Here is a 26,810-nt window from a genome sequence, read left to right as displayed (position 1 = left end):
TTATTTAGTCTACACATCTTAAACGAGCTGTGTTCATGTGTGACAAAGCATGCATCAGTCTGTGCTAAACTCACTCTTTAGGACTGTTACGGATAGAATTCTGCAGAAAAATCCAGAGATTTCTGTAGAATTGGGACAAATTTTCACACATTCCCTGCCCCTTGTGTGTGTTTTACCAAATATTTTAGCTAATTTGATAATACCTTTAGCCACCATTAAGACTGTAGTACTCTCACCGCAGTTTAACACTTTTGACCAAGTTTAAATCCATTCCGCAAAATTACATTTTCCAACAAAATTGGTGCAGAAATTGCAAAAAGAAAAAAAGTCAGTGGGTTCCATCTGGGCCTAGACAAATCAGAACACTTTGATTCATTGTTGCATTCATGCGCACAACGGATATGTCGCGTTTAATGTTCTAAATTCTAAATGCTCCAAAAAAAATAATAAATTGAACATTTTGATGCAACAGGAGTATACCTAAATGGAAATCTGTATTTGATACTTTCATTGATTGCGGCAGCTGTAATAATCTTGATTATTTTTTCAATTAATTGTGCAGATCTACTGCAATTTTGATGTTATTTTGACTAATTGTGCAACCTTGACGGATCATAAAATCAGTCTAATGATGGACATTTTAGGAAACGTAGTGGCCAGATAAAAAGCACATTAAATCATCACAATATTCACGATATTGCTTTATCTTATATTGCCAGCAAAATCAGCACAAATATATTGTAAACATTCGATATGTTGCCCAACCCTAGTTTACACATTCATCAGGATAGTCCAAGCTGCTAAATACCGAATAGGCATTATTGTGTAAATGTGGGCGGTCATATGTTAATGTGCCCATGGTTGTAAAGCCACAATAATGAAGATTTCTGAACTTTATTTAAAAAAAAAAAAAAAAAAATGTTATGTTATGTTCTGGGTGGACTATGGAGGGGGTGTAAGAAAAAAAATACATGATATACCCCTATTAGTGTGAATATCAATCTACAGTTATGTACTTGCCAATGTTAATAACTGTGTAATAACTATCTGCTGCTCTGTATTGGTAAAGGTTGATGAGCCTGTGGCAGGGTTGGGGTCAGGGGGTCACAGGCTCTGCTGGTTCAGAGGAGGTCAGGCTGACCTGCAGTCAGTTCCTCACATATCATAAGGAGCAGTGCGTCAGAGATATTGTTCGCAAGAAGAGGTGAGCGGCCTCCTGCTGTCCCTCAACTACCTTATCACTGAATTATTTACATTTATTAATTTACAAGTTTACATTGTTTTTGGTTCTTAAAGGGATAGTTAAACAAACAAACAAAAAATGTTAATGGTGCTCAGTTTTCTTGTTTGCTCATTAAACCATGTTTATCCATTAAACATGTTTGCACATTTGCATGATGATTCTACTTTTTTGCATGACTCTTGGACTTTTGTGTTTTCTCTGTGGTTCAAACACCTTCCCTTTCTTCTGATCATCTCTCATTTCCCGTTTATCTACCGCCTGCTTCCTCTGCCTGTCTTTCTTTTTCTGTCTGTCTGGTTTGGGTGTAGCGGGTGACACGTGCTCTACTGTGCAGGTGTGGAGAGCGCTGCACCACACAGACATTTCTGGGCAACGACATGGCTCGCTGGCTGCAGAGCGTAGGATTGGCCAGTGACCAGGGGGAGGCGCTAGCGTACGGCTCCCGTCTGCTCGAGGGCGGAGTCATTCAGCACATCACCCATGAGCACAGCTTCCAGGACGAAGTCTTGCACTACCGCTTCACATAGAGGAGACGAGATGTTTGCAAAGGCTGGCAAACAGATAATGGTTGATAAAGTGTTTTGGCCATTGAGCACAATTCATCTGAATTATTTATCCTCTGATCATAATTGCAATAACCAGATGTGAAATTAGTTGGTTAAAATGATGCTCTTGAACCACATGACCTTTACCTACCTCACATACATGATGGAAAAGGGACTATGGGTACCAGCTGTGACATTTCATAAGTTTCTGCTGTGTATATTAACAAAGAGTGTTGAATTAAATTTGGCCCAAAGATCTTCCTGAATCTGCCTTTATTTACCCTTGACATTTGAACGTTGGACATTGACATTTGTAAATTTGTCTCCTAGATTGGACTGCCTGACAAACTCATTTCAAATTTTAATATAAAGGGATAGTTCACCCAAAAATGAAAATTCTCTCATCATTTACTCACCCTCATGCTATCTCAGATGTGCATGATTTTCTTTCTGCAGAACACAAACGAAGATTTTTAGTAGAATATTTCAACTCTGTTGGTCCATACAATGCAAGTGAATGGTGACCAGAACTTTGAAGCTCAAAAAGATTATTAAAACAGCATAAAAGTAATCTATACGACTCCAGTGGTTTAATCCATGTCTTCAGAAGCGATATAAAGTGTGGGTGAGAAACAGATCAATATTTAAGTCCTTTTTTACTACAAATCTCCACTTTCACTTTCTTATGTTTTTGGTGATTCACATTCTTCATGCATATCGCCACCTACTGGGCAGGGAGGAGAATTTATAGTGAAAAAGGACTTAAATATTGATCTGTTTCTAACCTACACCTATCATATCCCTTCTGAAGATATGGATTTAACCACTGGAGTCATATGGATTACTTTTATGCTGCCTTTATATGCTTTTTGGAGCTTTAAAGTTCTGGCCACCATTCACTTGCATTGAATGGACCAACAGAGCTGAAATATTCTTCTAAAAATCTTTGTGTTAAGCAGAGGAAAGAAAGTCATATACATACTGGCATGGCATGAGGGTGAGTAAATGATGAGAGAATTTTCATTTTTGGGTGAACTATCCTTTTAATAATGTATGACTAAAACTTTTCTCATGGTACTGCCTATATCAACATTATAGCCTTTTCTTTCATGAAGGCTCTTATTAAACAAGAAATATAACCATAATTTATGATGAGTACTTTCTTAATCTGAATTTAACCAAAAGCATCAAACAGCTAATCCAGAACCCAGTTTTAATTCAACCAAAAGGCCAGTCAGAAATATTTGAAAGAATTGAATCAGGTTTAATAACAATGTGTAATGAAATTATTTTGGTTTTTGCTCGTTTAATCATTTCAAGAGTGGGTTGTTAGTACATTGTTTTCATGTATTCAGTCCTTCCAGTTTGTACAATAAAACATTTCTCAACCTGAATCATTCTGTAATTAATTACTTTATATTAGTTTGTGTTAAAGATGTCCTCTAATTAAAACAAATGCCACTGGATTATGGGCATGATGGTAGACATGGACATGACAAGGCATGACAAACACAATTTGAACTTCACATTTGAGATCTTTGACAGACACTTTACAATGGTAAAAGTATACTTCTATTGTAACATCCCATACGTACAATAAGATGCCAACGGAAACATGCTCAGAGAACATAGAGTGAAATATGAAAGTACAACTCCTGATCATTCTAGTACTCTGTGTCAACAGTTTTGCTGTCTGCTGTATTATTATTTTATAGATAAGGCATTTCATTCTCAAATTATATCCAAACATACAGGAGGTGCCTAACTGAGTGTTGGACAGTCTCAGGCTTTACTGTAAACACTGAACTCGTCTGTTACAGTGTCTGTAAAGAGATGAACCAGCAGTGTTGGGTCCTCAATTCCAAATGTCAGATATTTCTCCATCTCTGTGATCTTCTGCTTCTCCAGATCTCTCAAGTTCTGAACAATCTTCTGTCCTCTCTCCTAAACAAACAAACAAACAAATCTATTGATTTCAATGGGGACGGTGTTTTGCAAGGATGTGAAGATAAAAGGCAAAAGCTGACGCCATGTAATGCCACGACTTCCACTACAAGACACTCTGACATAGGCCTCCATTGACCAATGAGTATTTCTAAGAGGCGAGCCCATTTGTGAAATCCAATTTGCTGTATTCCTGCTTAATTTCAAACTGACCGGGCTCTTTTCACACTCTCGAAACAAATTACACATTCCTATCAGTCAAACATTCTGTATTCCTGATTTGCGACGTTGAACGCCTCACCCTGGTGCTGTCGATGATAGCAGCAACCACCTCGTGTTTCAGGAACAGAGGGTGTTTGCGGTTCGGTTTGCTCTGGAAACGGGGTTTCTTCTTCACAGGATCCTCCTCTCCATAACACGGAGAACACGTATGCTTTAACTGCTTTATGTCCAATACAAATATAAACGGCTTAAACACAGACCTGTTGACACAAAACATGAATTACGTTATAATTACAACATTGTAATTCGATTTTTAGAGAAAACGTTAATGATTTGCCCGTGCAAAACTTGCTGTGTTGCTTTTTGGTTGCTGCTGGTTTTACAGCTTTTACTTTTGAAAATCAGTTACCCCAGCGTACCTTTCTGGGTCTGGTGTAGCAGTGAAGAAGTGGACACCTGGCAATGAGGGGTCTTTAGGAACCACTGACACCATACTTCCTGTGGACATGAACATGCCCTCCATGTTTATGCCACTCTCCTTATCCCTCAAAATGTCCATCATGGTTTCTGCTGTGATGTGGCCTGGATGTAAAATTATATTATAATCTGATTAATGAAGTGTGAGTTTGGAATGATATGAAGCAGTAATAGACTACTTCACAGTGATGTATTACACAATGAACCAAATATACAGTATGCACTCTGTTCCAAAACCTAGTGAGCTGTCTACGGAGGTAGCATTTAGCTGGGTTTTCATCCACATATTTTTTCACGCAATGTGAATTTTTGGATATCATAATAAAAACTGCTGGATGAAAACACCAAGATGCAAATAAAATCTCCAAAATGCGCATAAACTATGATAGAAAAAACATTCTTCACCTATGAAGAAAATAAATAGGATTTTTAATTCTGGAAACAGACTGTTGCACTCTGTTATATTACAATCTAAGGGGCCGTTCACACCGAATGTGTTTTTGCATCCATCTGCGCTGATTTTTCAATTGAGTTTTATTTTTATGTAAACATGCGCTAGACAGATGTCTTGTTGTGTTTTTAGCGTTTCGCCCAGAAGCGCTATGTTTTTTAGACACCCTATGAAGATGAATATAACTGTTTAAAACGCGTCTCGAGACACCTGCCTTCTGTTTTATTTGTTGCGCTGCATCTAGCTTTTTTTAGCGCGAGAACGTGTTCGGCCACATCCACAATAATCCATTTTCATTTGAGAACGCATTGTATTTGCTATGCTTACACCTTTCATCCACGCTGGAGTGCCGTATTCCTCCACAGAAAACGGAGACTTTCAAAAACGCTCTCCATAACCACATACCTTGGAAAACAATGACGTTAGGAAAATTAAAAGGGAGTGTGCCCTGGAATGCACTGCGGCAAACAGTAAAAAAATATATATATAAAAATTGATTTAATAAAATAAAAATCGATGAAGCAAGATAAATTTTCATTTTAAATATGCTTTTTAGTAAATTCAATACTGAAAAATATCAATAAAATAGTTCAGTCTAATTACAAATGGACTATTTTACATAATATTAGAGTATCATGGCGTCAGGTTAGCAACTTGCTAAAGTCAAACTCCATTGCAATCAGTTGTGAGCCCAGTCTTCCGTGTGTGTCACAAGAGGAGCAATATTTGCATGGCTTTCTGCCAATGTAGAGCGATCAAAATCCATCACTTAAGCTGCGTTCACACTAACAGCAACACGATCCTATTCATTTTCAATGAGAGCACAGCGACTTCCGGCGACATGAGCTGCCGCGGCCGTTGGCGACAGAGATCGCCGTGGAGAGCGACAAGACAAGTTGAGAAAATTTAAACTTTATGCAAATGATGAGCGACATTCACGAGCAACTGCCAATGAGAGCGAAGACAGCAGAGCTCACATCATCTGTCTCCTGGCAGACTGGGGACGAGTGCATGCAAGACAGAGGAGAAGTTTCAGCGTCGTGAGGGATTTTTACTGTTCTATATAATTTGTCTGTAACCACATGCATGGATATAATAAAACAATGATGGGTGGAAAAGCGTGTCAGAAACTGTCTGCATTCTGAGTGAGTTTGATTCATTCATTCATGATAGATTAATCGTCTTGTTAATGATTTATTTTGATAGATTTGTCTTGTTAATGATTTAATGGACTGAACACCGCTTATGTTTTATAAAACACAATTTTAGAGACAAGAGAACTGATTCCCTGTCAAACTGTAATGATATCTTAATTTAGCCAGTGTTAGGTCTCATCCGTGATCAAATTTCTAAACGTTATTGCCAGAAGTGCAGTCCTCCAATAACGTTACAGCGACAAACAGTAGGAACGCCCACTAGCGACACAGATCACAGAGTCTAGCGACACCAAGCCACAGAGTCGCTGGCAGTGTGAACGCAGCTTTATGAGATGTTAATGTGTGAGTGGAGCGTTTCGTTTTTTGCATGAATCTGATGCTCATTTTCCATACCACCAAACTGACAGTCACCTTCGCTTTTCTTCAGAAGTCTGCGCCCCTCACAGTATCTGTCGCCTGCGGCCTCCATTCGGGCTGTAGATTGGAAGGAGTAAACCTCAGCAAAACTGAACTGAGTCTGTCCATCCCACCAGCCCTGCTCTTGGGCGTAGTCCCTCAAACCGGGGTGCTCCTTATCCATCTTAGTTGTGATGGAGTACTGATTGGAGATGTTGCGACAGCCAGCTTAAAGAGAGAGAAACAGTGTCTGTTTAAACACTTATTCAATTTCATTTTATTTCAATACAAGCTCTTTATTGTCACTGTACAGCAACAACAAGATTATTTAACATAGCCTTGGGCTTCCATCTAAGTACTTACCATGCCCAACCTTGCTTAGCTTCAAAGATCAGATTGTATACTTACCCTCTATTTTCTCTGCTGCCCAGTATTTCCCAGCCGTCTCGAGTACCCATGCCTCTGTACGGTCTGATATGAGGAAGCTGTTATGGTATGTGAATCCACACTCATCCTCCATACAGTTCCCTCCCTGGCCGTATTTTTCCAGTAGTTCTGTTATAACATCTACAGCCCGTTCAGCAGTGTCGGCCCTCTCCAGAGCCAGCCTACATACAAACAGCATAGAGTGATGTTGGAAAATTATTCGGACACTTGCGCCACACTTAAAATGGATAAATGTCATTGCATTAGTTAACAAAATGTTCTCAGTACTAACCTAAAGAATGAATCAAACACTTTCACATTACATTGCTTTGCATGTTCTTTTGATATGATGAACAGCTTTTCAATTACCTTTTCTGAATACAATTAATGCTGAATATGAATTACTTTATTGGAAATCTGTTTCTAACATGCAATTGCTTGATCACCTGACAAGATCCATGCCCAAGAGAGCTTCTTCCCCATCCGCGCTCTCTCTGCCCCACACCGCCTCGTTCCCGATGCACACCTGATGCTCGTTTGCCCCCATTTCTGCTCCCCACAACCAGGCGGGTCGACTCAGCACAACTGCATATGTGTGAGCTGCCTGCTCAATCTCGATATATGTACACTGATCAGATAAAAAGGTAAAATAACAAAAAAATGGTAACACTTTACATTAACATTCCCAATGTTAAAGGGCTTCATTATTGATTAATAACTCATTTACAAATGCATTATAAATCATTGATATGCTGTTATAACAATATGCATTAAAAGGGTGACTTTCGTGCAATACCTACCAAAAAGTAAGCATTTACACTAACATGTTATAAATGCTTAATAATACTTTACTCAACATTAGTAACCTATGAAAATGTATCTTAATGTAAAGTGGACACATATGAAGCATTTATTAAGGAGTTTTCAACATTAGAAACCTATGTACATAAAGTTCAGTATGGTTTAATGGTCATCAGGCTTTATTATATGATATATGCTGTGAATATGCATGAAGTGTTTTTGCAGAAGACTTTAGGTACTAGTTAAAACCATTCTTTTGACATCAATGTGACAAGGAAAGTGACGACACAAGTGATTCAAGACATTACAGTAATTAATATATACACAAAGCAGACTGTAGGAAAATGACAATCCCTCCTTTTTGTCTCACTATAAAAGGCGATTTTTTTTTTCTCTGCATTATGACATAAATCATGAATTACGGCATTTTATGTTTTTGATTAAAATACGTTTTTGGCCAGTGTTGGATGAAAGTTGCCACTTTTATGCATGTTGCTATAACTGCATATAAATGGTTTATAATGCATTTGTAAATGACTTATTAATCATTAATTATGCCCTTTATAAACCCTTAACAAAGTGGACATTAATGTAAAGTGTTGCCCCAAAAACACTTGAATATTCTACAGCCTTCAGTCAGAATTCTTCAAACAATGTTTCTCAGATCCATTTCAGAGTGATCTAAGACTTGACATGGTGTTTAAAGGAATATTCCGGGTTCATGTTGATTACCACATAAATGAATAAAAATCGAGGTTACAGGGAGGCAGTTACAATGGAAGTGAATGGGGCCAATTTTTGGAGGGTTTAAAGGCAGAAATGTGAAGCTTATAATTCTATAAAAGCACTTCATCTGTTAAAACTCATGTATTATTTCAGCTGTAAAGTTGTTTAAATCATCTTTTTTTTATAGTCATTTTAGGGTTTACAGTGTTACGTCATCATGGCAACGAAGTTGTAAAATTGGATATAACTTTAAACAGGAAAGCAAGCGATTTTATCACACTAAAATCATGATTACACACATATTGTTTAGATCTTGTGTCTAAACTTTTGAAACAGTGAGTATTTCAATGTTTACAGATTGGCCCCCATTCACTTCCATTGTAAGTGTCTCACTGTAACCAAGAGTTTTGCTTTTTGTTTTGTTTTGTTTTTAAAGCAAACCAGGAATGAGCTGAAATAGATTTTTGTGGTAATCAACATTATGCCACAAATGCTATCAACTGAGCATAACATTTATTTGAACCTAGAATATTCCTTTAAAGGGATTATTCATTGAAACATGAAAATTCTGTCATTATTTACCCTCCTCATGTTGTACCAAACCTATTATGTCTCAGTAATCATTGCATTTTCCCCCATACAATGAAAGTGATTAGTGATTAGTATTCACTTTTAGAGTGAATAATCCATTTAAGTGGAACCTACATGAGACAATGGCCAACAAAAGTGCTCTTATGTTCCACTATCAGATCTTGACCTAGAACTATGTGTGGAACTACTTAGTTGAAGCCTTTGGAGGAGGATAACTGTATCAGAGCTTCTTGAGGTACCTCCACTTTTTCTCCTTGTTTATGATCCTTAGCAGGGAAGTAGACCACCTCTTGGACCTCATCACAGGGTCTGTCTGAGTTCTTACCAAAGACCACCCTCTGATCTTCTGTGGATGGAGGCAGGGCTACGAATGTGTCACAGGAGGATGGGTACATCCTAAAAAAAAAAAAAAACGTCATGTCCTAAAATGACGCCAGAAGCTACCATAACATTTACTGTAAACCTATCCATGTATTTGATCAGTGGCATCAGTCTATTGTATTTGAACATGCTAAAAATGTCTTGATTCATGCATAATGAAAAGCATAAACATAAGCTGTGATCTACGGGGTTATACTACAAATATGACTATTGCAAACAATTCACAAACATCACTATAACCGCGAATCAGAGCATGTTTGTCTGCACCAAATCTACGCTGGACCAAGAACATTTATTTAGTCCTATACACGCTTTGGCAAGATGTTCATATGTTATGAGCTATTAATTGTCAACAAAGTTCAAATCAATGAATATGTCTCATGCAGTGCATAGAATGCCAAGGTTAATACAGACGACAGAAATATTAGCAGTAATTCTCACACTCGCACACTAGATGACTTAAATCATTAGATTTACCTTGCCAACTTACATACAAATGCCAGGCATAAGAGAAATGACTGCTCTGTTTGATGAGATTCTTTCGTTTTCCTTTCTCTGTAAACAAAACTGACTATAGACTTTGACACATGCGTGTGAGTTTATCTGATTTCTAATCACACAAGTCTGATCCATGACTCAAGTCGATGCACATGTCTGTAAAATCTGCGGAGGAGAGGGCGGGGCGACAGCTGTTCATTGGATAAGACAGCACGTGTTGGGCAGTGGAAGTTTCGATTGGCTGTTTTATTTCGCTTTCGAAAACATTGAGCTGAATTTTCTCTTAAAGGGGTCATGGCATCCTCTTTTTTTTTCTTTTTTTTTTTGCACCAAAACAATCAAAATGTAGTAATATATGATCATTTTCCATGCTGTCTCTGTCCGATAGACCTGGTTTTCGTCTCTCTTGCCCTTTAAGACTTCGATGTAAACGCCCACTGTTATGATTGGCTAACATCCTGCAGTCACTCAATCAGAAGACAGTGAAACCAGCTTCACAACATTTTAAAAAAACTATATTTCAGGATTTACACATAAGGCACACCCTGCACATTGCATCTGAATGTGTCAAACTGTTAACTCAGGCACAGCAGCACCATAAATGATAAACATCAAACAGTTATGACATATGAAACATTAATAAATGGAATTGGTTACTTAAGGTTTTGCAGTCAGCTACAATAGTGTTTTTAACTGCCCCATCTTTCAATAACAGTTCCTTTGTAAAGCTTGAAATCATATGGTACAGGTTCACAAGCAATCCATGCTAAGATAAGCCGAGAACACATATAGTACATGCTTGTTACCAGGGTTTGGGAGTAACGGAATACATGTAACGGGATTACATATTTAAAATACAAAATATAAGTAACTGTATTCCACTACAGTTACAATTTAAATCATTGGTAATTAGAATACAGTTACATTCAAAAAGTATTTTGATTACTGAAGAGATTACTTTGCATTTTATTGTAATTTGTTTCATTTAATATTTAGTCCTTTCAGATGGAAAACATTTATACATATAAATGATGTGATTCAAAGTGCATTTGAACAGCGGTGAAACACTTTCTTATGATGTGTTACATTCATACGAGCAGACAGAGAAGTAAGTTTGAAGTAAGTTTGGAGCAGAAGAAATAGAAATAAACCTTGTGTAAATTATCAGCTTTACGCTAAACTAAAATGCTATTTCTGGCCATTTTACATGCATGTTACCAGACACGATCATGTTTTTTTATCTAGAAAATTCACGTTGGATCATAATTTCTTTTATTCTAGTAAGACCTTTGATATTAGGGCAAAAATCATATTCTTGACAATAATTTTTGTATTGTTTTCCTGTAAAAATATCAAAAAATCCTTAAAACAAGATCAATTTGATTGATCTTGTTTTAGAAACAACACTGCATAAGATATTTAGGTTTTTCAGAGAATGTGTATTTTGTCTTACTGTACTGGCAGAGTTTTTATAGTCAAAACAAGTGAAAAAATTTACCAGTGCTGAAGAAGTAATCCAAAGTATTTAGAATACGTTACTGACCTTGAGTAATCTAACGGAATAAGTTACAAATTACATTTTACAGCATGAATTCTGTAATCTGTAGTGGAATACATTTCAAAAGTAACCCTCCCAACCCTGCTTGTTACACATTGTTTTATGATAAATGAAAAGGGATCTAGGGTTCTATGGGCTTTATTTTATTTTCTTGTATTCTCTGCAGACTAAACTTTAAATCTATCAAAACACGTGTTCTAGTTCAAACAAGAAACTTCATCCAAATGTCTCATCTGCTAAAAAGAATTGTGAAATCCTCTGGGGAAAAAAATGTATAAATAAAAAATCTTTAAGAATCTGTTTAGGTTTCTGAATTTTGTATTCATTTATATTGTAACGTGTTTTGGATATTTAATATTTTCATAATCTGTTTTTATTTTATTTATCCTTTTCATTTTTTATTTTTTATTTATTGCTGTATTCCTGTGGCTCCTTGCAATATAATGTATATATCCCCTTACATGTGTAGAGCTGTTCAGGTTGTAGTCCAAAAAACCAGAAGAGAATTTGCATTTTCGAGACGGTTCCCCTATGGGTTTAATGGCAGTTTTGGGTGTATAAGTAAATAAGGTCTGTTGTAAACATTACTTGAAGATACTTGGACGTTTTGTTCTACAACATAAATTGAACACAGTTGTATCTCTGAATTGTTTTTTTTTTTTTTTTTTTTTTTTTTTTTTTAAGTATGTTGCTAACAATTTGCTAGATAAGGACTACAGTGGTTTTCCGTTTCATCAGGCAAGTACACTCACATGCTTGTGGTAGCTTTAGCCCTTAAATTCTTGCCCTCATGCCATTCCAGATGTGTATGAATTTCTTTCTTCAGCAGAACACAAACAAAGATTTTTAGAAGAATATTTCAGCTCTGTTGGTCCATAAGCAACTGAATGGGGTCTAAAACTTTGAAGCTCCATATCCTCATGTAAAACAATTAATGTTGAAATAGGCCTTAAAGTCAACATGAACTCAAAACTGATATTATTTACTTCCCTAATACATATTCCTTGTTATGGCAACAAAATAAATGAAATTCTTCTGAATAATTTTGACTCTAGATGATGTGAGCTATTGGTTACTGTTAAAGGGATAGTTCACCCCAAAATGACAATTCTCTCATCATTTACTCACCCTCATGCCATCCCAGATGTGTATGAATTTCTTTCTTCTACAGAAGACAAATTAAGATTTTTAGAAGAATATTTCAACTCTGTAGGTCAATACAATGCAAGTGGATGGTGATCAGAACTTTAAAGCTCCAAAAAGCAAAGACAATTGTAAAAAAGTAATCCATACGACCCCAGTGGTTAAACTGATGTCTTCTAAAGCTATACGATCACTTTGGGTGGGAAACAGATCAATACTTAAGTCCTTTTCACTATAATTGTTTATTTCCGGTCGCTCTCCAAAGCGCGTCCTCGAGGGAACTCGGTTCACGCCGCCTCTCGCGTGATGTAAGCGCGTGGGAATGTTCACGTGAGAACGGACATGATACAACTGGAAGTGCAGCTCGATTTGTTTCCATGAGAATGCTGTTCACAAGCTTCATTGTTTTTTCTTTCATTTAAACATGCCAGTGCGCTAACGTCATACGAGATGTGGTGACGTTGCGTGAACCGAGTCCCCTCATGGGTGCGCTTTGGAGAGCGACCGGTGGTAAACATTTATAGTGAAAAGTACTTAAATATTGATCTGATTCTCACCCAAAGCGATCGTATCGCTTTAGAAGAAATTAATTTAACCACTAGAGTCGTGTGGATTACTTTTATTATGACTGTCAGTGCTTTTTGGAGCTTTAAAATGCTGATCATCATCCACTTGCATTGAATGGACCTACAGAGCTGAGATATTCTTCTAAAAATCTTAATCTGTGTTCTGTTGAAGAAAGAAGAAAGTCATATACATCTGGGATGGCATGAGGGTGAGTAAATGATGAGAGAATTTTCATTTTTGGGTGAACTATCCCGATCAATCAAACCCGGATGTGATGTTTGGAGCCCCGCCCAACACTCTTGTGTCATAAGGAAGCGCCGCTGCCTGTGATGTTTAATGTTGTTCGACGGAAAGCGTTAAGTTTTGTTTTTATTGACATTTTGAGCGTTACAGCGGTGCGCAAACATGGGGAAATCTTTTGCCAATTTCATGTGCAAGAAAGATTTTCATCCTGCATCAAAATCCAACATAAAGAAGGCAAGTCGGATGTTTACGCTAACTAGCAGGATAAACGCCTATTAATGCCTTGGTGTAAACATTAGCGCACACCTGCCTCTTTTAGTCTTTTAACTCTAAATGCAGCCTAGTTTATTGGTGAATATGCACATATATTTAATCATAAACGCCTTATATGGTTGTAGTGCCAGCATGATTATTCGATTGCCTGTCTGTTGTCAGATTTTTCTAGTCGAGTAAGACAGTGACATATATGACGAGAGACAAACTGGTGTGTCAGAGGAGTTCAAATCCTAATTGCTTTGATTCTCAGGTATGGATTGCAGAGCAAAAATTAACCTTTGATAAGAAGAAGCAGGAGGAGCTGATGCAAGCTTACCTGAAGGAGCAGGACACCTACAACAACAGGTGACAGGACAGGATCCATGGTTACATAGGCTTAAGCTCATTAGATAGGTGTTGTTCTTCAGAAAATGTAACCTTTTCAGAGTCCAGGTAGCTTGCTTCATAAACTTTGGTGAGGTTACCAAATCACCTTTTGGTTGTTTTACATTGCAGACTGTTGATGGGTGATGATCGTGTGAAAAATGGCCTTAATTTTATGTATGAAGCACCACCGGGAGCATCCAAAGGTAACTGATAAACATACTTTCCAACGCAGTATCTTTTTCATCATGCTCTTAACCAATGAAAACCTTACTTCTTCAAAGCAGCAGTTTTCAGTTACACAAACAGAACATTTTGAGCTCCTATGATTGTGTTTATTTACATTTATGAATTTGGCAGACACTGTTATCCAGTGTGCATTCAGGTATACATTTTATCAGTATGTTTCTTCCCTGGAAATAATAAATGAACTGAATAAAAGCACCAAAAGAGACCGTAATCCCAAGTATCCTGTCTTTAATCATGTCTTTTTCTCCCTGTGCTTCCCATCTTCCTGACTCTGAGCAGAAGAGACTAAAGAGGTAATGTTCGTTTGCATATTACAGTTTGCTCTGCAATGCTGTGAAATACTGATAAATGTTAGATTTGTCTAATTTAAGAAGTTACAGCTCATAATGGCATTCAAGACGGTCCTCATCACTGCTAAGAACCTCATAATAAAATCTCCTTTTCTTTCTCAGGGAGGAGAATCTGAGTACAGGTTTGAGTGGCAAAAAGTGGCTCCTCGTGAAAAGTAAGTTCTGTTATCTAGATGAAGGACACTTGTTCTCAGACCTGGTGATGCTCATGTTGATGATCATTTGAACTTATCTGTCAGTTTTCTTTCTTCAGGTATGCAAAGGATGACATGAATATTCGTGATCAGCCTTTTGGGATTCAGGTGATTTTTTTTTTTTTTTTTTTTTTTTTTTCATCTGTGTATGTAGATTAGCAGTTGTTGCCTATCCACTGATGTCTAACTGCAGTAAAGCTGTGTGGGCTCTGTGCTTGTTTCTTCAAATTCATTTGTTTTAGGTGCGGAATGTACGCTGTATTAAGTGTCATAAATGGGGTCATGTGAACACTGATCGTGAGTGTCCTCTTTTCGGCCTGTCAGGGATCAATGCCAGCTCTATGGCCAGTGATGAAGCAGGTATGTCATACTCTGTTTTTCTATAAATCACCACACGTACAGCTGCAATGCACATACATTTATTCTTCCTGCTCTCTCCTCATGTAAGGGTGCGTCTTCGAATGTGGGCACTTTGAGACCTGTGGATTTTTTCAAAAATAAACCTTAAGACACCCTTATTACACATTCATTAGTTAATTTCATTTGTTATTTGGTCATTTCCATCACATCTCCAATCGCCATTCATTATGAGGTGGAAATGGCATTTTAAAACATTTTTGGACTTTTTTGTCTTGCTAAGCTAATTTCATAACTAGAGTTTTATGTATCATAAATGCACACAGTTAAATAATATTTTCTCTTAATTGTTAACAAATAGTTTTTTACATCACACATCTTTTATTTTATCTCAAGCATGCTCACTGTTGTCTTTTAGGTAAACAATTACACTAACTTTTAAAACTAATATTAAATACTAGTATTAATTGTTGTTCATGGTAGAAATGACCAACAAATACCTGTAATTTGTGTAGAAATTATATTGTATTTTAGTTATTTTTTACACAATAAATGTCAAATGGTTTATTTTACCCTTTTAGATTATCATAGTTTTTAAATTGTAATTTATTTTTACTACAGATTTTTTTTTTTTTTTTTTCAAGTTCTCTTATCATTTACTCATCCTCTTCTGAACACAGAGATTTTTAGAAGAATATTTCAGCTCTATAGGTCCATACAATGCAAGTGAATGTTGACCAGAATCCAAAAAGCACATAAAGGCAGCATAAAATAATCCATAAGACTCCAGTGGTTAAATCCATGTCTTCAGAAGGGATATTATAGTTGTGGGTGAGAAACAGATCAGTACATAAGTCACTTTTACTATAAATCCCCACTTTCACTTTTACATTCTTCTTCTTTTTGTTTTTGGCGATTCACATTTGTGCATTTCACCAACCTACTGGGAGAATTTATAGTAAAAAAGGACTTAAATATTGATCTGTTTCTCACCCACACCTATTATATCATTTCTGAAGATATGGATTTAACCACTGGAGTCGTATAGATTACTTTTATACTGCTGTTATGTGACTTTTTTTTTTTTTGGAGCTTCAAAGTTCTGGCCACCATTCACTTGCATTGTATGGACCTACAGAGCTGAGATATTCTTCTAAAAGTTTGTGTTCAGTAGAAGAAAGTCAAGCACAGCTGGGATAGCATGAGGGTGAGGGAATGATGAGAGAATTTAAATTTTTGGGGAAACTTTCCCTTTAAATTTTAAAGTCTGGGTCTGGAACAAGGGTCAAACCATAAAATCTATTAAAAGTAATTGTACTAACTTCCCAAGATTTAATGTGATCTTCATATGACAAAAAACAAAACAAAAAATCTTAAATCTGTTAGTTTCAATACAAATCAAGCCCTTGGACATAAAAGTGCCTGTATTTAAAGGAACCCCTGTATAGTTTGATATACAGTGCATTCAGAAAGTACATTTTGTTATGTTGCAGCCTTATGATAAAATGCTTTAAATTATTATTTTTTTCACATCAGTCTACACTCCATACTCCATAATGACAAAGCAAAAACCAGATTTTTGATAACTTTGCAAATTTATTAAAAATAAAAAATTGAAGGGGGCCTGGGAAGCTCAGCGAGTATTGATGCTGACTACCACCCCTGGAGTCACGAGTTCGAATCCAGGGTGTGCTGAGTGACACCAGCCAGGTCTCCTAAGCAACCAAATTGACCTGGTTGCTAGGGAGGGTAGAGTCACATGGGTTGCGATTAGTGGTTCTCTCTTTCTCAATGGGGTGCGTGGTAAGTTGTGTTTGGATCGCGGAGAATAGGATGACCCTTCATATGCAGAGTCTCTGCAGTGTCATGCACAATGAGCCACGTGATAAGATGCGTGGATTGACAGTCTCAGAAAAGGAGACAACTGAGACTTGTTCTCAGCCACCCGGATTGAGGTGAGTAACCGCACCACCACGAGGACTTACTAAGTAGTGGGAATTGGGCATTCCAAAAAAATTAAAAACTGAATTATAACATTGACATAAGTATTCAGACCCTTAACTCAGTACTTAGTTGAAGCACCTTTGGCAGTGATTACAGCCTCAAGTCTTTTGGGTATGATGCGACAAGCTTTCCATGCTTCACCGTTGGGATGGTATTGCGCAGGTGATGAGTGGTGCCTGGTTTCCTCCAGACATGACACTTGGAATTGAGGCCAAACAGTTCAATCTTCGTTTCATCAGACCAGATATTCTTGTTTCTCACAGTCTGCGAGTCCTTTTGGTGCTTTTTTATGTGTCTTGCACCGAGGAGAGTCTTCCGTCTGACCACTCTGTCATAAAGCCCAGATCGGTGCAGTGTTACAGGTTGTCCTTCTGCAAGTTTCTCCCATTTCCACACATGCTCTCTGGAGCTCAACCAGAGTGACCATCGGGTTCTTGGTCACCTCTCTTACCAAGTTTGTTCCAAACTTCTTCCATTTAAGAATTATGGAGGCCACTGTGCTCTTGGGAAACTTCAACGCAGCCAAATTTTTTGTAGCCTTCCCCAGATCTGTGCCTCAACACAATCCTGTTTCTGAGCTCTGCAGGCAGTTCCTTTGACCCTTTCCAAATCATGTCCAATCAATTGAATTTGCCACAGGTGGACTCCAATCAAAGTGTAGAAACATCTCAAAGATGATCCAAGTCCAGAAGTGTCATATCAAAGGGTTCGAATACTTATGTCAATGTGTGATTTCAGATTTTCAGTTATTTCTTTTTAATAAATTTGCAACGTTTTTTTTTTTTTTTTTTTTTGTTTTTTGCTTTGTCATTATGGGGTTTGGAGTGTAGATTGATGTGAAAAAATAAATAAAGCAATTTAGCAGAAGGCTGCAACATAACAAAATGTGAACAAATGAAGGGGTCTGAATATGTTCTGAGTGCACTGTGTATATAGAGTGCTCCACTTGATCTTTATTGCAGATATTTTCCTGTGTAAGGGCGTTCAGACCGGTAGGTGGCGACAAAGTAGTGTAGTATAATAATATACCAACCGCATGGTGGGATTCTGTCAAAAAAAAAAAAAAAAAAAAATGTGACTGCAGATTTATTTCATTCTGATTGTAGAAAATATGAATATCTTGATGGTATTAAATAAATATACTGATGGCAGATTTATATTCATTTCTTTTGAATGATATGAAAATCTTTGAAGTTTGTTAAAGAGTAGGATATTAGATTAGTTTTTAAATGTAAAGTTTTATATTATTCATGTAGTAAGATCAATGTTGTATGTGTGCTGGGAGATGACCGTGTGTGTAGCAGTACAGTAATACGTTTGTTTCAGTTGAACTGAGATAGACGCTACTCTTATGTTGGCAGAAAAAAGCCATTATTGTGTATTCTGATTGGTTGAAATAATACTGTACGCTTTACCCAGCTGGAAGACAAGTGAGTTGATTTGGTGTGTGTTTATGTTAACAAAGCCAGTTGTGTACATCTCTCAGCAGGGGCGCACGGTCCCACATTATTTATTCTGAAAGAGTGATTTGTCCTAACAGGTCCGTCAATGCACCCCTCCGAGTTAATGGCAGAGATGCGAAACAGTGGGTTTGCTCTGAAGAAATGTGTCCTTGGGAGGGACACGACCATGTGTGATCCAGCACAGGTAATCTCCTGCTTTCTGCCCAAATAAGACCAATGATATTCATGTCTGGCGCTTGGTGTGTGATTGGAGAAAAATGTCCAATTATCAGATGGGTGGCTCACAGGCGATTCCTATCAGTGTAAGTTGAGAGGTTAGGCACGAACTGACGAGACCAACCACTACAATTACAAGAGCAGAGAGCACACACATACTTTATTTCATGCTATCTTCTCACCGCTGTGTTTGTGCTTGAGTATCATTTAGTTCAGCCTCTTGTATATGTATGGTCAGTGGGCCTAGTGATTGTATCTGTGTGTGTTTGCTAATGTTTTTTTTTCATGCTGCAGGAGTTTGTGGGCAGTGAAGATGAAGAGGATCCTGAGGTGGAGTTCCTGAAGTCTTTATCCACCAAACAAAAGCAGAAACTGCTCCGGTATGACTGATCAGTGGTGTTTGCTAAGGCATCACTGTTACTGTTGCTGATACTTGAGTTAGGAATTTACACAATCAACAGCAACTCAATGTTTTAATGTCCATAGTCATTGGAAAGTAGAAATGAATATCTATATTTGATAACTTTATAATGTACACTGCTGTTCAAAAGTTGAGAAACACTAACAGTTTCATTCCCTTTTTCCCCATTAGAAAACTTGACCGCCTTGAAAAGAAAAAGGAGAAGAAGAAGAAGAGTAAAAAGGAGAAAAAGAAGAACAAAAAGAAGCAGAAAAAGAAACCAACTAAGAGTGAGAGTTCGACCAGCAGCTCTTCAGACAGCAGTGACAGCAGCAGTAGCGACTCTGAGGATGACAAACACTCTGGAAAGAAAGCCAAGAAGAAAAGCAAGAGAAAGAGAGATGCTTCCAGTGACAGCAGCTCTGAGACAAAGCTTGATAAACACAAGCAGGGGAATGATCGCTCCCACAGTCTGGACTCCAAACAGATGCGCTCAAAACAGCGCTCTCCGACACGCAATGAGCAAAGCGGAAGAGCAGTGAAGGGTCAAAGATCACCAGGCGACAAGGACAGAATGAGACGGGATGGCATAGAGAGATTGAGGGATGAGAGAGAGAGGCACAGGAGTAGGAGTAATGAGAGAGGAAGAGATAAAAGAGACAGGAGCAGAAGCCCTCAGAGATGGCGGGATGAGAATGAGAGAGGTAAGGACAGACGCAGGAGCACGAGCAGGGAGAGAGGGAGAGAAAGAAGAGACCGGAGCAGAGAACGAGAGAAGGCTAAGAGAGAAAGGAGCAGAAGTCGTGAGAGAGAAAGGGATGGTAATGGGAACATGAAAAGGAGTGTCAGTCGGGAACGAGGGAGGGGTCGACAAAAACGGAGCAGAAGTAATAGCAGAGGTGCTGAGAAAAGGAAAGAAAAGGGCAAAGGAAAATAGCTGAAATGATCTCAACAAGTTAGTTTGGCTTCCTCTATTACTATATTGTCTCATTTTACATTTAAAAAAAAAAAAAAAAATGGTTCAGCCAAAAATGAAAACTTACCCTCGTGTCATTCCAAACCTTTTACTTTCTTTCTTGGAACAAATTTTCCTTAAAATGAATGGTGCCATGGACTTGGGCTTTGCGTTCCACAAAAGAAAAAAGTCCAGGTTTGGATGGGCACGAGGGTGAGGAAACGAAAATGGAATTTAAAGTAGTTCACCCAAAAATAATTAGCTCATTATTTACTCACCCATCTCAAACTTGTATGACTTTCGTTCTTCTGCGAAAAATAAACATAGATTTTTTTTTAGAAGGAGATATGATCTTTATATCCAATGCAAGTCAATGGGGTCGAACACTTTCTAGCTCCAAAAATGACAGAGGCAGTTAAAGGTAATCCATCTTGAGTGGTTTAATCCATGTCTTCCGAAATTACACAATCGGCCTTGGGTGAGAAATAGACCAAAATGTAACTCCTTTTTCACTCTTATCTTGCATGTGCAGAATGCTGTATCGTTATGCTACCTTTATGTCCTTTTTGGAGCTTGAAAGTGATGGACCCCACTGACTTGCATTGTATGGATATAAATGCATCATTCATCTATGAAAATATCTTTATGTTCCGCAGAATAAAGAAAGTCATACGAGTTTGAGATGACATAAGGGGGAGTAAATGATGAGAGAATTTTCTTTTTTGGGTGAACTATTCATTTAATATGTGGCAGTGTTGGTATTTTTGCCAGAAGAGGGCGCCATAAGAATATAGAAACTGTACACTTCAGAAACCAGAAATTAAAATTATGTTTGGCTCATTCTTTCAGGGTGTTTTAAATATGGTTTATGTGATGTCTTGGAACAACATGTGTTGGTGCATTTTTAAGTTTTTCTTTTTACAAAATGCAAATCAGATATTGCCAAATGTAGTTTGTGGCTGAATATCTATAGTTTCCTTGTAAAGGAAAATGTATAGCTTGTAAAAATGTCTTAAACACGGATCTTATGATACTTGCATTGCATTCATTTCAACAAAACTTAGTATCAGTATAATATATTAATAACTCTTTCAGCTTTAATAGTGTTTCAGGGCCTACACGTGTGTTGTTTCTTTAAATGGGATTTGGGACTTTCCACACGTAATTGTGACATTATGGTTTTAATTCAGCAGCCTTACCCTAAAAATGTGCTTCCTGTGGTAACATCTAAATTAACTGCTTTTATTCAAGTTATTATATTTAATCTGAATCAACCTGACTACATTTGGTGACACCTTCGAAAGTAATTGTTAAGGGTCAGTAGGTCTATTAAAGTTAAGAAAACCTTCAGTAATAATTATCAGGCTATTCTCACTAACTATAGGTTTTCTTAACTTTAGGGGTTTCTATCAACCAGTTGCAACACAGGTAGAAATAGCTCTTTGTTAACAACTGCACATTTTCACTTTTTTCTGTGACTGTTTCATGGGCGTCACGTTGTTTTAAAAAGTGGTGGGGACATTCGCATCACGAACTGGCCAAATTCATGAATATTGGGTTATTCGCAGATAATGTCAAATAATGTTTTACTGTTTTGATAAAAAGTAATTATTGTTGACCTATTCAAGCACTCCAATAAACATTCTACATAATTGATTTGATAACTTGATCTGTATATCTAATACTGTCAGTTCTGGGATTTTGTTTGTCAGTGGATAAATACATGGATCAGTTAGACTGTAGTGAGAATGACCCGCTAATACAAAGAATAAGGGGTTCTAATCCGCCCTAATATAACTTTAATTTAGTAGATTACATCTGTATGTCTGTTGATGTATTTCATGAGGGCTGGCACACACACACACACACACACATATATATATATATATATATATATATTAGATAGAGAGATTCATAATTCAATCCTACATTTCTGCAATGCCAAAGTTGCCACAAAAATTATTTTAAGATTTACGCATTTCAATTTTATCAAATTAAATTGTGTACATTTTTAACAAAATGAAATGAATAAAACTCAATATTTTTACAGTGGATTTTGTTAAGGATTACTCAATTCAATGTACACGACCACATAACCATTAATAAACTCGTACGAAATAACGCAAACCTCACTTCATAAATATTTTGTAATATTTAAATGAGCCCATGGGTGGCGCTGAAGTATCAAAAAGTCGAAGGAATTGCAATGAATTTATTTAGCCTTCTCGAACAATTTTAGTTTCGACATTTTTCGTCAGTGAAAGCCAAATTTGACAGTAGAACGTTAAAAGTTACGGATTAATATCGTATTAATAATTTCACTTTAATTTGTAAACATGATCAGTTTTGAAGTGCTTGACGGGCATTTTCTGGAGAGATCAAACAGGAGCGCTGAGTTTCCCGCGCTGCGGCCGGAGCGGCGCTCCTGTTTGATCTCTCTTTTATTACCGGGCGCAAACAAAGCTGACTTCTGCCTCACGCGCAGTCAGAGGGCATTCCAGGAAAACGCGAACAAAAGGCCGTGAGCGACAGCGCTACTGTCCGCAACCCCAGGCGTATCATTCCCCACCAAAAGACTGAACAGCAATTAGATCTTGTCCATGTATAAGCTCCCGTTTGTAAATCTTAATAGAACCATATAATTGTAAAGCGTGCTCGTGAATGCCTTCACGCCCAAATAGCGCCCATTTCCGTAACACAAATTTTGAATTGTGTGCAATAAACTCGTTGCATCCTACATTAACTTTTAAAAGGCTCAGAATTGCGTTCTGCGCACCTGCTATATGGAGAAACATTGCCTAAACTGTAGCAAGACCGAAATGATTTATGTTCTTTTTATAACCTGCGATTATTTGACCACTATATTTTAGAAATACATGATTTATATATATATATATATATATATATATATATATATATATATATATATATACACACACACACACTCGCACACATCTTTCGTTTTTTTGCTAAATGTTTTTTATTTATTTATTTATTTATTTAATTTTTTCTTTTTTCTCACGAGGCCCTTAAATGACAATGGACCATTTTCTACTTGTGTATTTTTTCCCATTCGGAACCGGCCACCAGCACACAAAAGGAAATGAATATAATTTGCGTCTGTTGCCTCTGTGTAGTCTGGTCAATTTACCTTGTACCAGAGCAAGTGTTTTGAGCAGACGCACAGCCCTAACGAGATGCAGGCTGGGGCTTGAGCTGTAATTATTCCGCCGGGTTTTCTGTGGGATCGGACGCTGCACTGGATAAACACAAAGAAGTCAGAGAGCATCCTTGAACCTTTTCAGTACAGGGCCACTGATATTCAAATAACAGCGAGGAACCATTTGACTGCGAGAGCATTTTGAATTCAACATTTGCATAAGGCCTCTCCCCATTTCCCCTTTCAAAAGTGGCATCCAGGAAAAAAAAAAAAAAAAAAGACGGGGAAAAAACTGTTCCCATAACACCAAATCAAGAGTAGCGTTTTATAAAAGCTAAACGAGGCTTTATGCCTTCAGTCCTCTCTCGGATGGACATTTTCCGTTTGACATGCAAATTTAAGCAGTTAATTTGAGCGATTCAAATAAATATTCAGAGGCCCTTTGTCACCGAATCCCCTCGGAAAATGTGCGATAAAGAGCCTCTGAACAAATGATGTCTCGGAGAGTAATTAGATATTTGATAAGACACGAATCCCCTAATCGCCGATACAAGACACATGGGGCTGCGATGCGCTCCGAGTCATAATTAATACTATTTAACAAGATTTTCATTTGGACAAAAATGCCTTTCAGGGGCATTAACTATTGATTTATGCCACTGGGAAAAACGAGACCATATTATCGACATTTAGGCTGTAAATACGCGCATTATTCAATCCTAAAATTGAAGGAAATATTCATAGTAATTTCCATGTATGCCAAGACTATATTGTCTAAATTTGACAAATAAAATAATTTGCTATGAAAACATTTGTATCAGACAACCCAAGCCTTCGATTTTAAATACCTTTAATTACAAAATGAAAGCCTTATAAGCGTGACTTTTTACAATTAAACATTTATATATTTTTAGCAAGGTAAAGGAAAGGTTAACTGAATTTTAAATAGCCGTGTAACATACATACTGACATCCACAAAGTGCGTCGAAAGGAAAGAAAATTCCTTGAATTTCAGGATCCACCACAAAACAATAATAAGTAACATTTACAGAAAAAAATAACATATTTTTGTGGATATATGTACACAATTAGCGCAACCGGCAGGCGTGGCTATTTAGTTCCCAATGATCCAAACCAAATGTCCTCTCTTAAAACACTGAGCCTTGACAAGAATGAATCGTCCTGAAAGATGAGGTGTTTGTGCAATGTGCAGAAATAGCCAGTGTTGTACTGAATTTGCCGTTTCCAATTCTTACGAGTCATAGAGTCTTGTTTTGTTTGTTTTTTGTTTTTTGTTTTTTTTTTGTTTTTTTTTTTTTTTTTTTTTTTGTTTTCTTCTCCTCAACAAGAAATGCAGAATACTCAAAGTTTGTCACATAGTCCAGACCCGTTTGCTTTTCTTGATTCACCCATAAGGAGGAAAATGGATTTTGAGGTCATGTTGCTCAGGACTCGTGGTGTGGAGACTGATCTTTGACCGTGACCCGTGGGTTCACACCTTCTAAAATCAGTTCCGGCGACTCTGACCTGGGGGTCTCCAGGTTGCTGGTGTCGGTGTCACTGTCGCTGCCCTTTTTGCCTCCTCCTCCAGCTGTGTGTGTTTTGATGTGCTTGCTCAAGTGGTCGCTCCGCATAAAGCGCTTGTTGCACACCGGGCAAGCGAATCTTTTCTCCCCCGTGTGAGTGCGCAGGTGCCTCTGGAGCTCGTCTGATCTGGTGAACCTTTTGCCGCAAAAAAGCCAGTTGCACACAAAGGGTCTCTCGCCGGTGTGCCATCTCAGATGCGCTTTGAGGTGAGATGTTTTGCCGTAAACTTTGCCGCAGCCCGGGATGTGACAGCTATGGAGTCCTTTCCTCCGCAGGCTGGCACCGGCAGGCCCGAGCCGCTCGGCCTCCTGGCAGTTCGGGCAGTCGCACGTGGCCCGTCCGGAGTATCTCCTTGAGGACCGGGAGGAGGTTCCTATGCCCGAGCTGGCGCATGATATCATAGCGTTCGTGGCCGACGCGTCCGTGTAAGTGGGGATCACAGTTTTGAAGCCTTCCTGCGTCAACAGGTGTTGGCTTGTTGACAGGAGGTGGGACGCCGTGGGGCTGATGCCGGTGGAGCTGAACGCGGAGTGCGTGAGGCTGGAGAAATCCGGATTGTAGCCGCTGAGCTGGGAGTGGATGGCTTGTGGGGTTCCGGAGTGCAGCGAAGTTTGCAAAGTGCTGGCCGGATTTTGAACCTCGAGCCACGAGCCCGGGTTGTGCACGTCCCACCAGGCGGACGCCCCGTTGGCCACCTCACCCGAGATGGTGGAGTGGAAGCCGGACTTGTACCACGACTCGTACGGATGAGCCATGCCGACCCGCGGGTACAGAGTCTCTGCCGAGGAGTGAACTTTGGAAATGAACGCGGACTGTCCTGACTCCTGCGAAGAAACGCTCGCCGTGTTGGAGAACAAGCTGCCGTATTCGGCGGAGAACGCCGAGGACGTTGGCGAGGTGGAGGCCAGGCAGAAAGCGCTGTTGCCCGTGCCGGTGGTGCTCGTTAATCCGGAGGTGCTCCGGCTTGTCGCGACTGTGAATCCGGGCAGGCTGGAGCCCAAGTTGCAGCTCGAAGAGGATCTTTTCCAGGGATGAAATCCACCTTTTGAAAACGCACTGGAATCGGGCAATGTCGTGAGAGGACTGGTGTTGCCGATTTTGTTGCAGGTTGCAGCCAGCATTGCTAAAGGGGTAGTTCCAAATCGCGGCTCTTCCTGTGTGGATGAAAAGTTTGTGCCATTTATTACACTGTGAAACACAGTTGGGGTGTTTACATAATCCAATAAATCTTAAACCACTCGCCATTAAAATATTAAAGCACGAACGAAAAGTTTCATAGAAGTGCAAACAATCTTTTAAAACATAACCCCCCCCCCCAAACACAAACTTCATAATAACAAATGTTTCCTAAGAATAAGCTGTAGGCTACAGTAAGCAGGAAAAAAAGCAATGCTTATTTGTATCGTATCTCCAGGGTTATTGTGTTTTCACACAGATTATTGAAGATTCTAAAGTTCTGGTTGTTGCATTATAGGTTCTTCAAATCAGTGTGTCAACACATAGATAGTTTTCTAAAGAATTAGAGAATAAAAAAGTTTAAAAGGTTGTCCTACCTATATGTCATCATCAGGCTGTGAAGCTGTTTTTGGTTCAAATTGGAACTTTTATTTTCAGGAGTGAAGATAAAAGTCATTGAAAAGTTCGAGGGCAAGCATGCAACATTGCTAAGGCTAACGACGAGAGAAAATACAGTTAAAACAAATGCCTACTTACCCCAAGTATAGATGTAGCCATATCCAGGCCCCTTTCCTAGACCAAGTTGACGAGAACAATGACTCAGTGTTCCAGTGTGACTGAAGGAAAGTGCGCTGAAGCTTTACTCTCTCTACTCGAGTTGTATAGTGAGCGCGTGCTTTGAAGTACAGCT

The 26,810-nt window shown here is 38.3% G+C and overlaps 4 protein-coding genes across 7 annotated transcripts in view; 2 read left to right on the top strand and 2 right to left on the bottom strand.

The window, feature by feature from the left end:
* Positions 1-3,182, top strand: part of LOC127447413 (integral membrane protein GPR155-like) — a 54,033-nt gene extending 50,851 nt beyond the window's left edge. For 2 of the 3 annotated variants that reach the window (XM_051709286.1, XM_051709285.1), the window contains 2 exons: positions 1,070-1,204; positions 1,578-3,182. In XM_051709286.1, coding sequence (XP_051565246.1) covers positions 1,070-1,204; positions 1,578-1,770 — 328 coding nt within the window. In that variant the 3' untranslated portion in view covers positions 1,771-3,182. Of the gene's footprint in view, positions 1-1,069; positions 1,205-1,551 lie in introns of all 3 variants that reach the window. The other variant, XM_051709287.1, reaches the window with a different exon arrangement.
* Positions 3,183-3,185: 3 nt separating this feature from the next.
* On the bottom strand, positions 3,186-10,012 carry scrn3 (secernin 3). Of its 2 annotated transcripts, none has more exons than XM_051709301.1 (8): positions 9,838-10,012; positions 9,219-9,375; positions 7,308-7,489; positions 6,844-7,043; positions 6,451-6,663; positions 4,374-4,536; positions 4,034-4,214; positions 3,186-3,732 (listed from the first exon to the last, which is right to left on the bottom strand). In XM_051709301.1, exons 2-8 carry the CDS (start codon positions 9,372-9,374, stop codon positions 3,571-3,573), a joined length of 1,257 nt encoding a protein of 418 aa, XP_051565261.1. In that variant the 5' UTR covers position 9,375; positions 9,838-10,012; the 3' UTR covers positions 3,186-3,570. The 2 variants fall into 2 exon arrangements, with proteins under 2 accessions (XP_051565261.1, XP_051565260.1); XM_051709300.1 differs by having other exon boundaries at positions 9,851-10,012.
* Positions 10,013-13,437: 3,425 nt separating this feature from the next.
* LOC127447419 (corepressor interacting with RBPJ 1-like) lies at positions 13,438-21,852 on the top strand. The gene is made up of 10 exons (XM_051709297.1): positions 13,438-13,603; positions 13,896-13,990; positions 14,141-14,214; positions 14,537-14,550; positions 14,710-14,762; positions 14,861-14,909; positions 15,044-15,161; positions 18,703-18,809; positions 19,136-19,221; positions 19,434-21,852. The coding sequence occupies exons 1-10, from the start codon at positions 13,532-13,534 to the stop codon at positions 20,176-20,178; spliced, it is 1,413 nt and encodes a 470-aa protein (XP_051565257.1). The 5' UTR covers positions 13,438-13,531; the 3' UTR covers positions 20,179-21,852.
* Positions 21,853-24,625: 2,773 nt separating this feature from the next.
* Positions 24,626-26,763, bottom strand: LOC127447422 (transcription factor Sp9-like). Its single transcript, XM_051709303.1, has 2 exons — positions 26,657-26,763; positions 24,626-26,097 (listed from the first exon to the last, which is right to left on the bottom strand). Exons 1-2 carry the CDS (start codon positions 26,675-26,677, stop codon positions 24,802-24,804), a joined length of 1,317 nt encoding a protein of 438 aa, XP_051565263.1. The 5' UTR covers positions 26,678-26,763; the 3' UTR covers positions 24,626-24,801.
* Positions 26,764-26,810: the final 47 nt, after the last annotated feature.

This window comes from Myxocyprinus asiaticus, chromosome 10, assembly GCF_019703515.2.
Source record: "Myxocyprinus asiaticus isolate MX2 ecotype Aquarium Trade chromosome 10, UBuf_Myxa_2, whole genome shotgun sequence".
Lineage (NCBI taxonomy): Eukaryota > Metazoa > Chordata > Actinopteri > Cypriniformes > Catostomidae > Myxocyprinus > Myxocyprinus asiaticus.
The sequence above is the reverse complement of the archived record's forward strand: the minus strand, read 5'-3'. Positions and strand labels throughout refer to the sequence as shown.

What these genes read in the sequence shown, in the direction of transcription:
- scrn3 (XM_051709300.1), bottom strand. Translation starts at nt 9,993, where the DNA reads ATGGATCAGACTTGTGTGATTAGAAATCAGATAAACTCACACGCATGT. An exon ending in AACAAGGAGAAAAAGTGGAG is followed by an intron (nt 7,490 to 9,218) that starts GTACCTCAAGAA and finishes TTATCTGATCAG; the next exon opens with TGTACATATATCGAGATTGA. An exon ending in GCTACACCAGACCCAGAAAG is followed by an intron (nt 4,215 to 4,373) that starts GTACGCTGGGGT and finishes TTGTGTCAACAG; the next exon opens with GTCTGTGTTTAAGCCGTTTA.
- LOC127447419 (XM_051709297.1), top strand. Translation starts at nt 13,532, where the DNA reads ATGGGGAAATCTTTTGCCAATTTCATGTGCAAGAAAGATTTTCATCCT. An exon ending in CCATGTGTGATCCAGCACAG is followed by an intron (nt 18,810 to 19,135) that starts GTAATCTCCTGC and finishes TTCATGCTGCAG; the next exon opens with GAGTTTGTGGGCAGTGAAGA. An exon ending in CAAAAGCAGAAACTGCTCCG is followed by an intron (nt 19,222 to 19,433) that starts GTATGACTGATC and finishes TTTCCCCATTAG; the next exon opens with AAAACTTGACCGCCTTGAAA.
- LOC127447422 (XM_051709303.1), bottom strand. Translation starts at nt 26,677, where the DNA reads ATGGCTACATCTATACTTGGG. An exon ending in TGGCTACATCTATACTTGGG is followed by an intron (nt 26,098 to 26,656) that starts GTAAGTAGGCAT and finishes TCATCCACACAG; the next exon opens with GAAGAGCCGCGATTTGGAAC.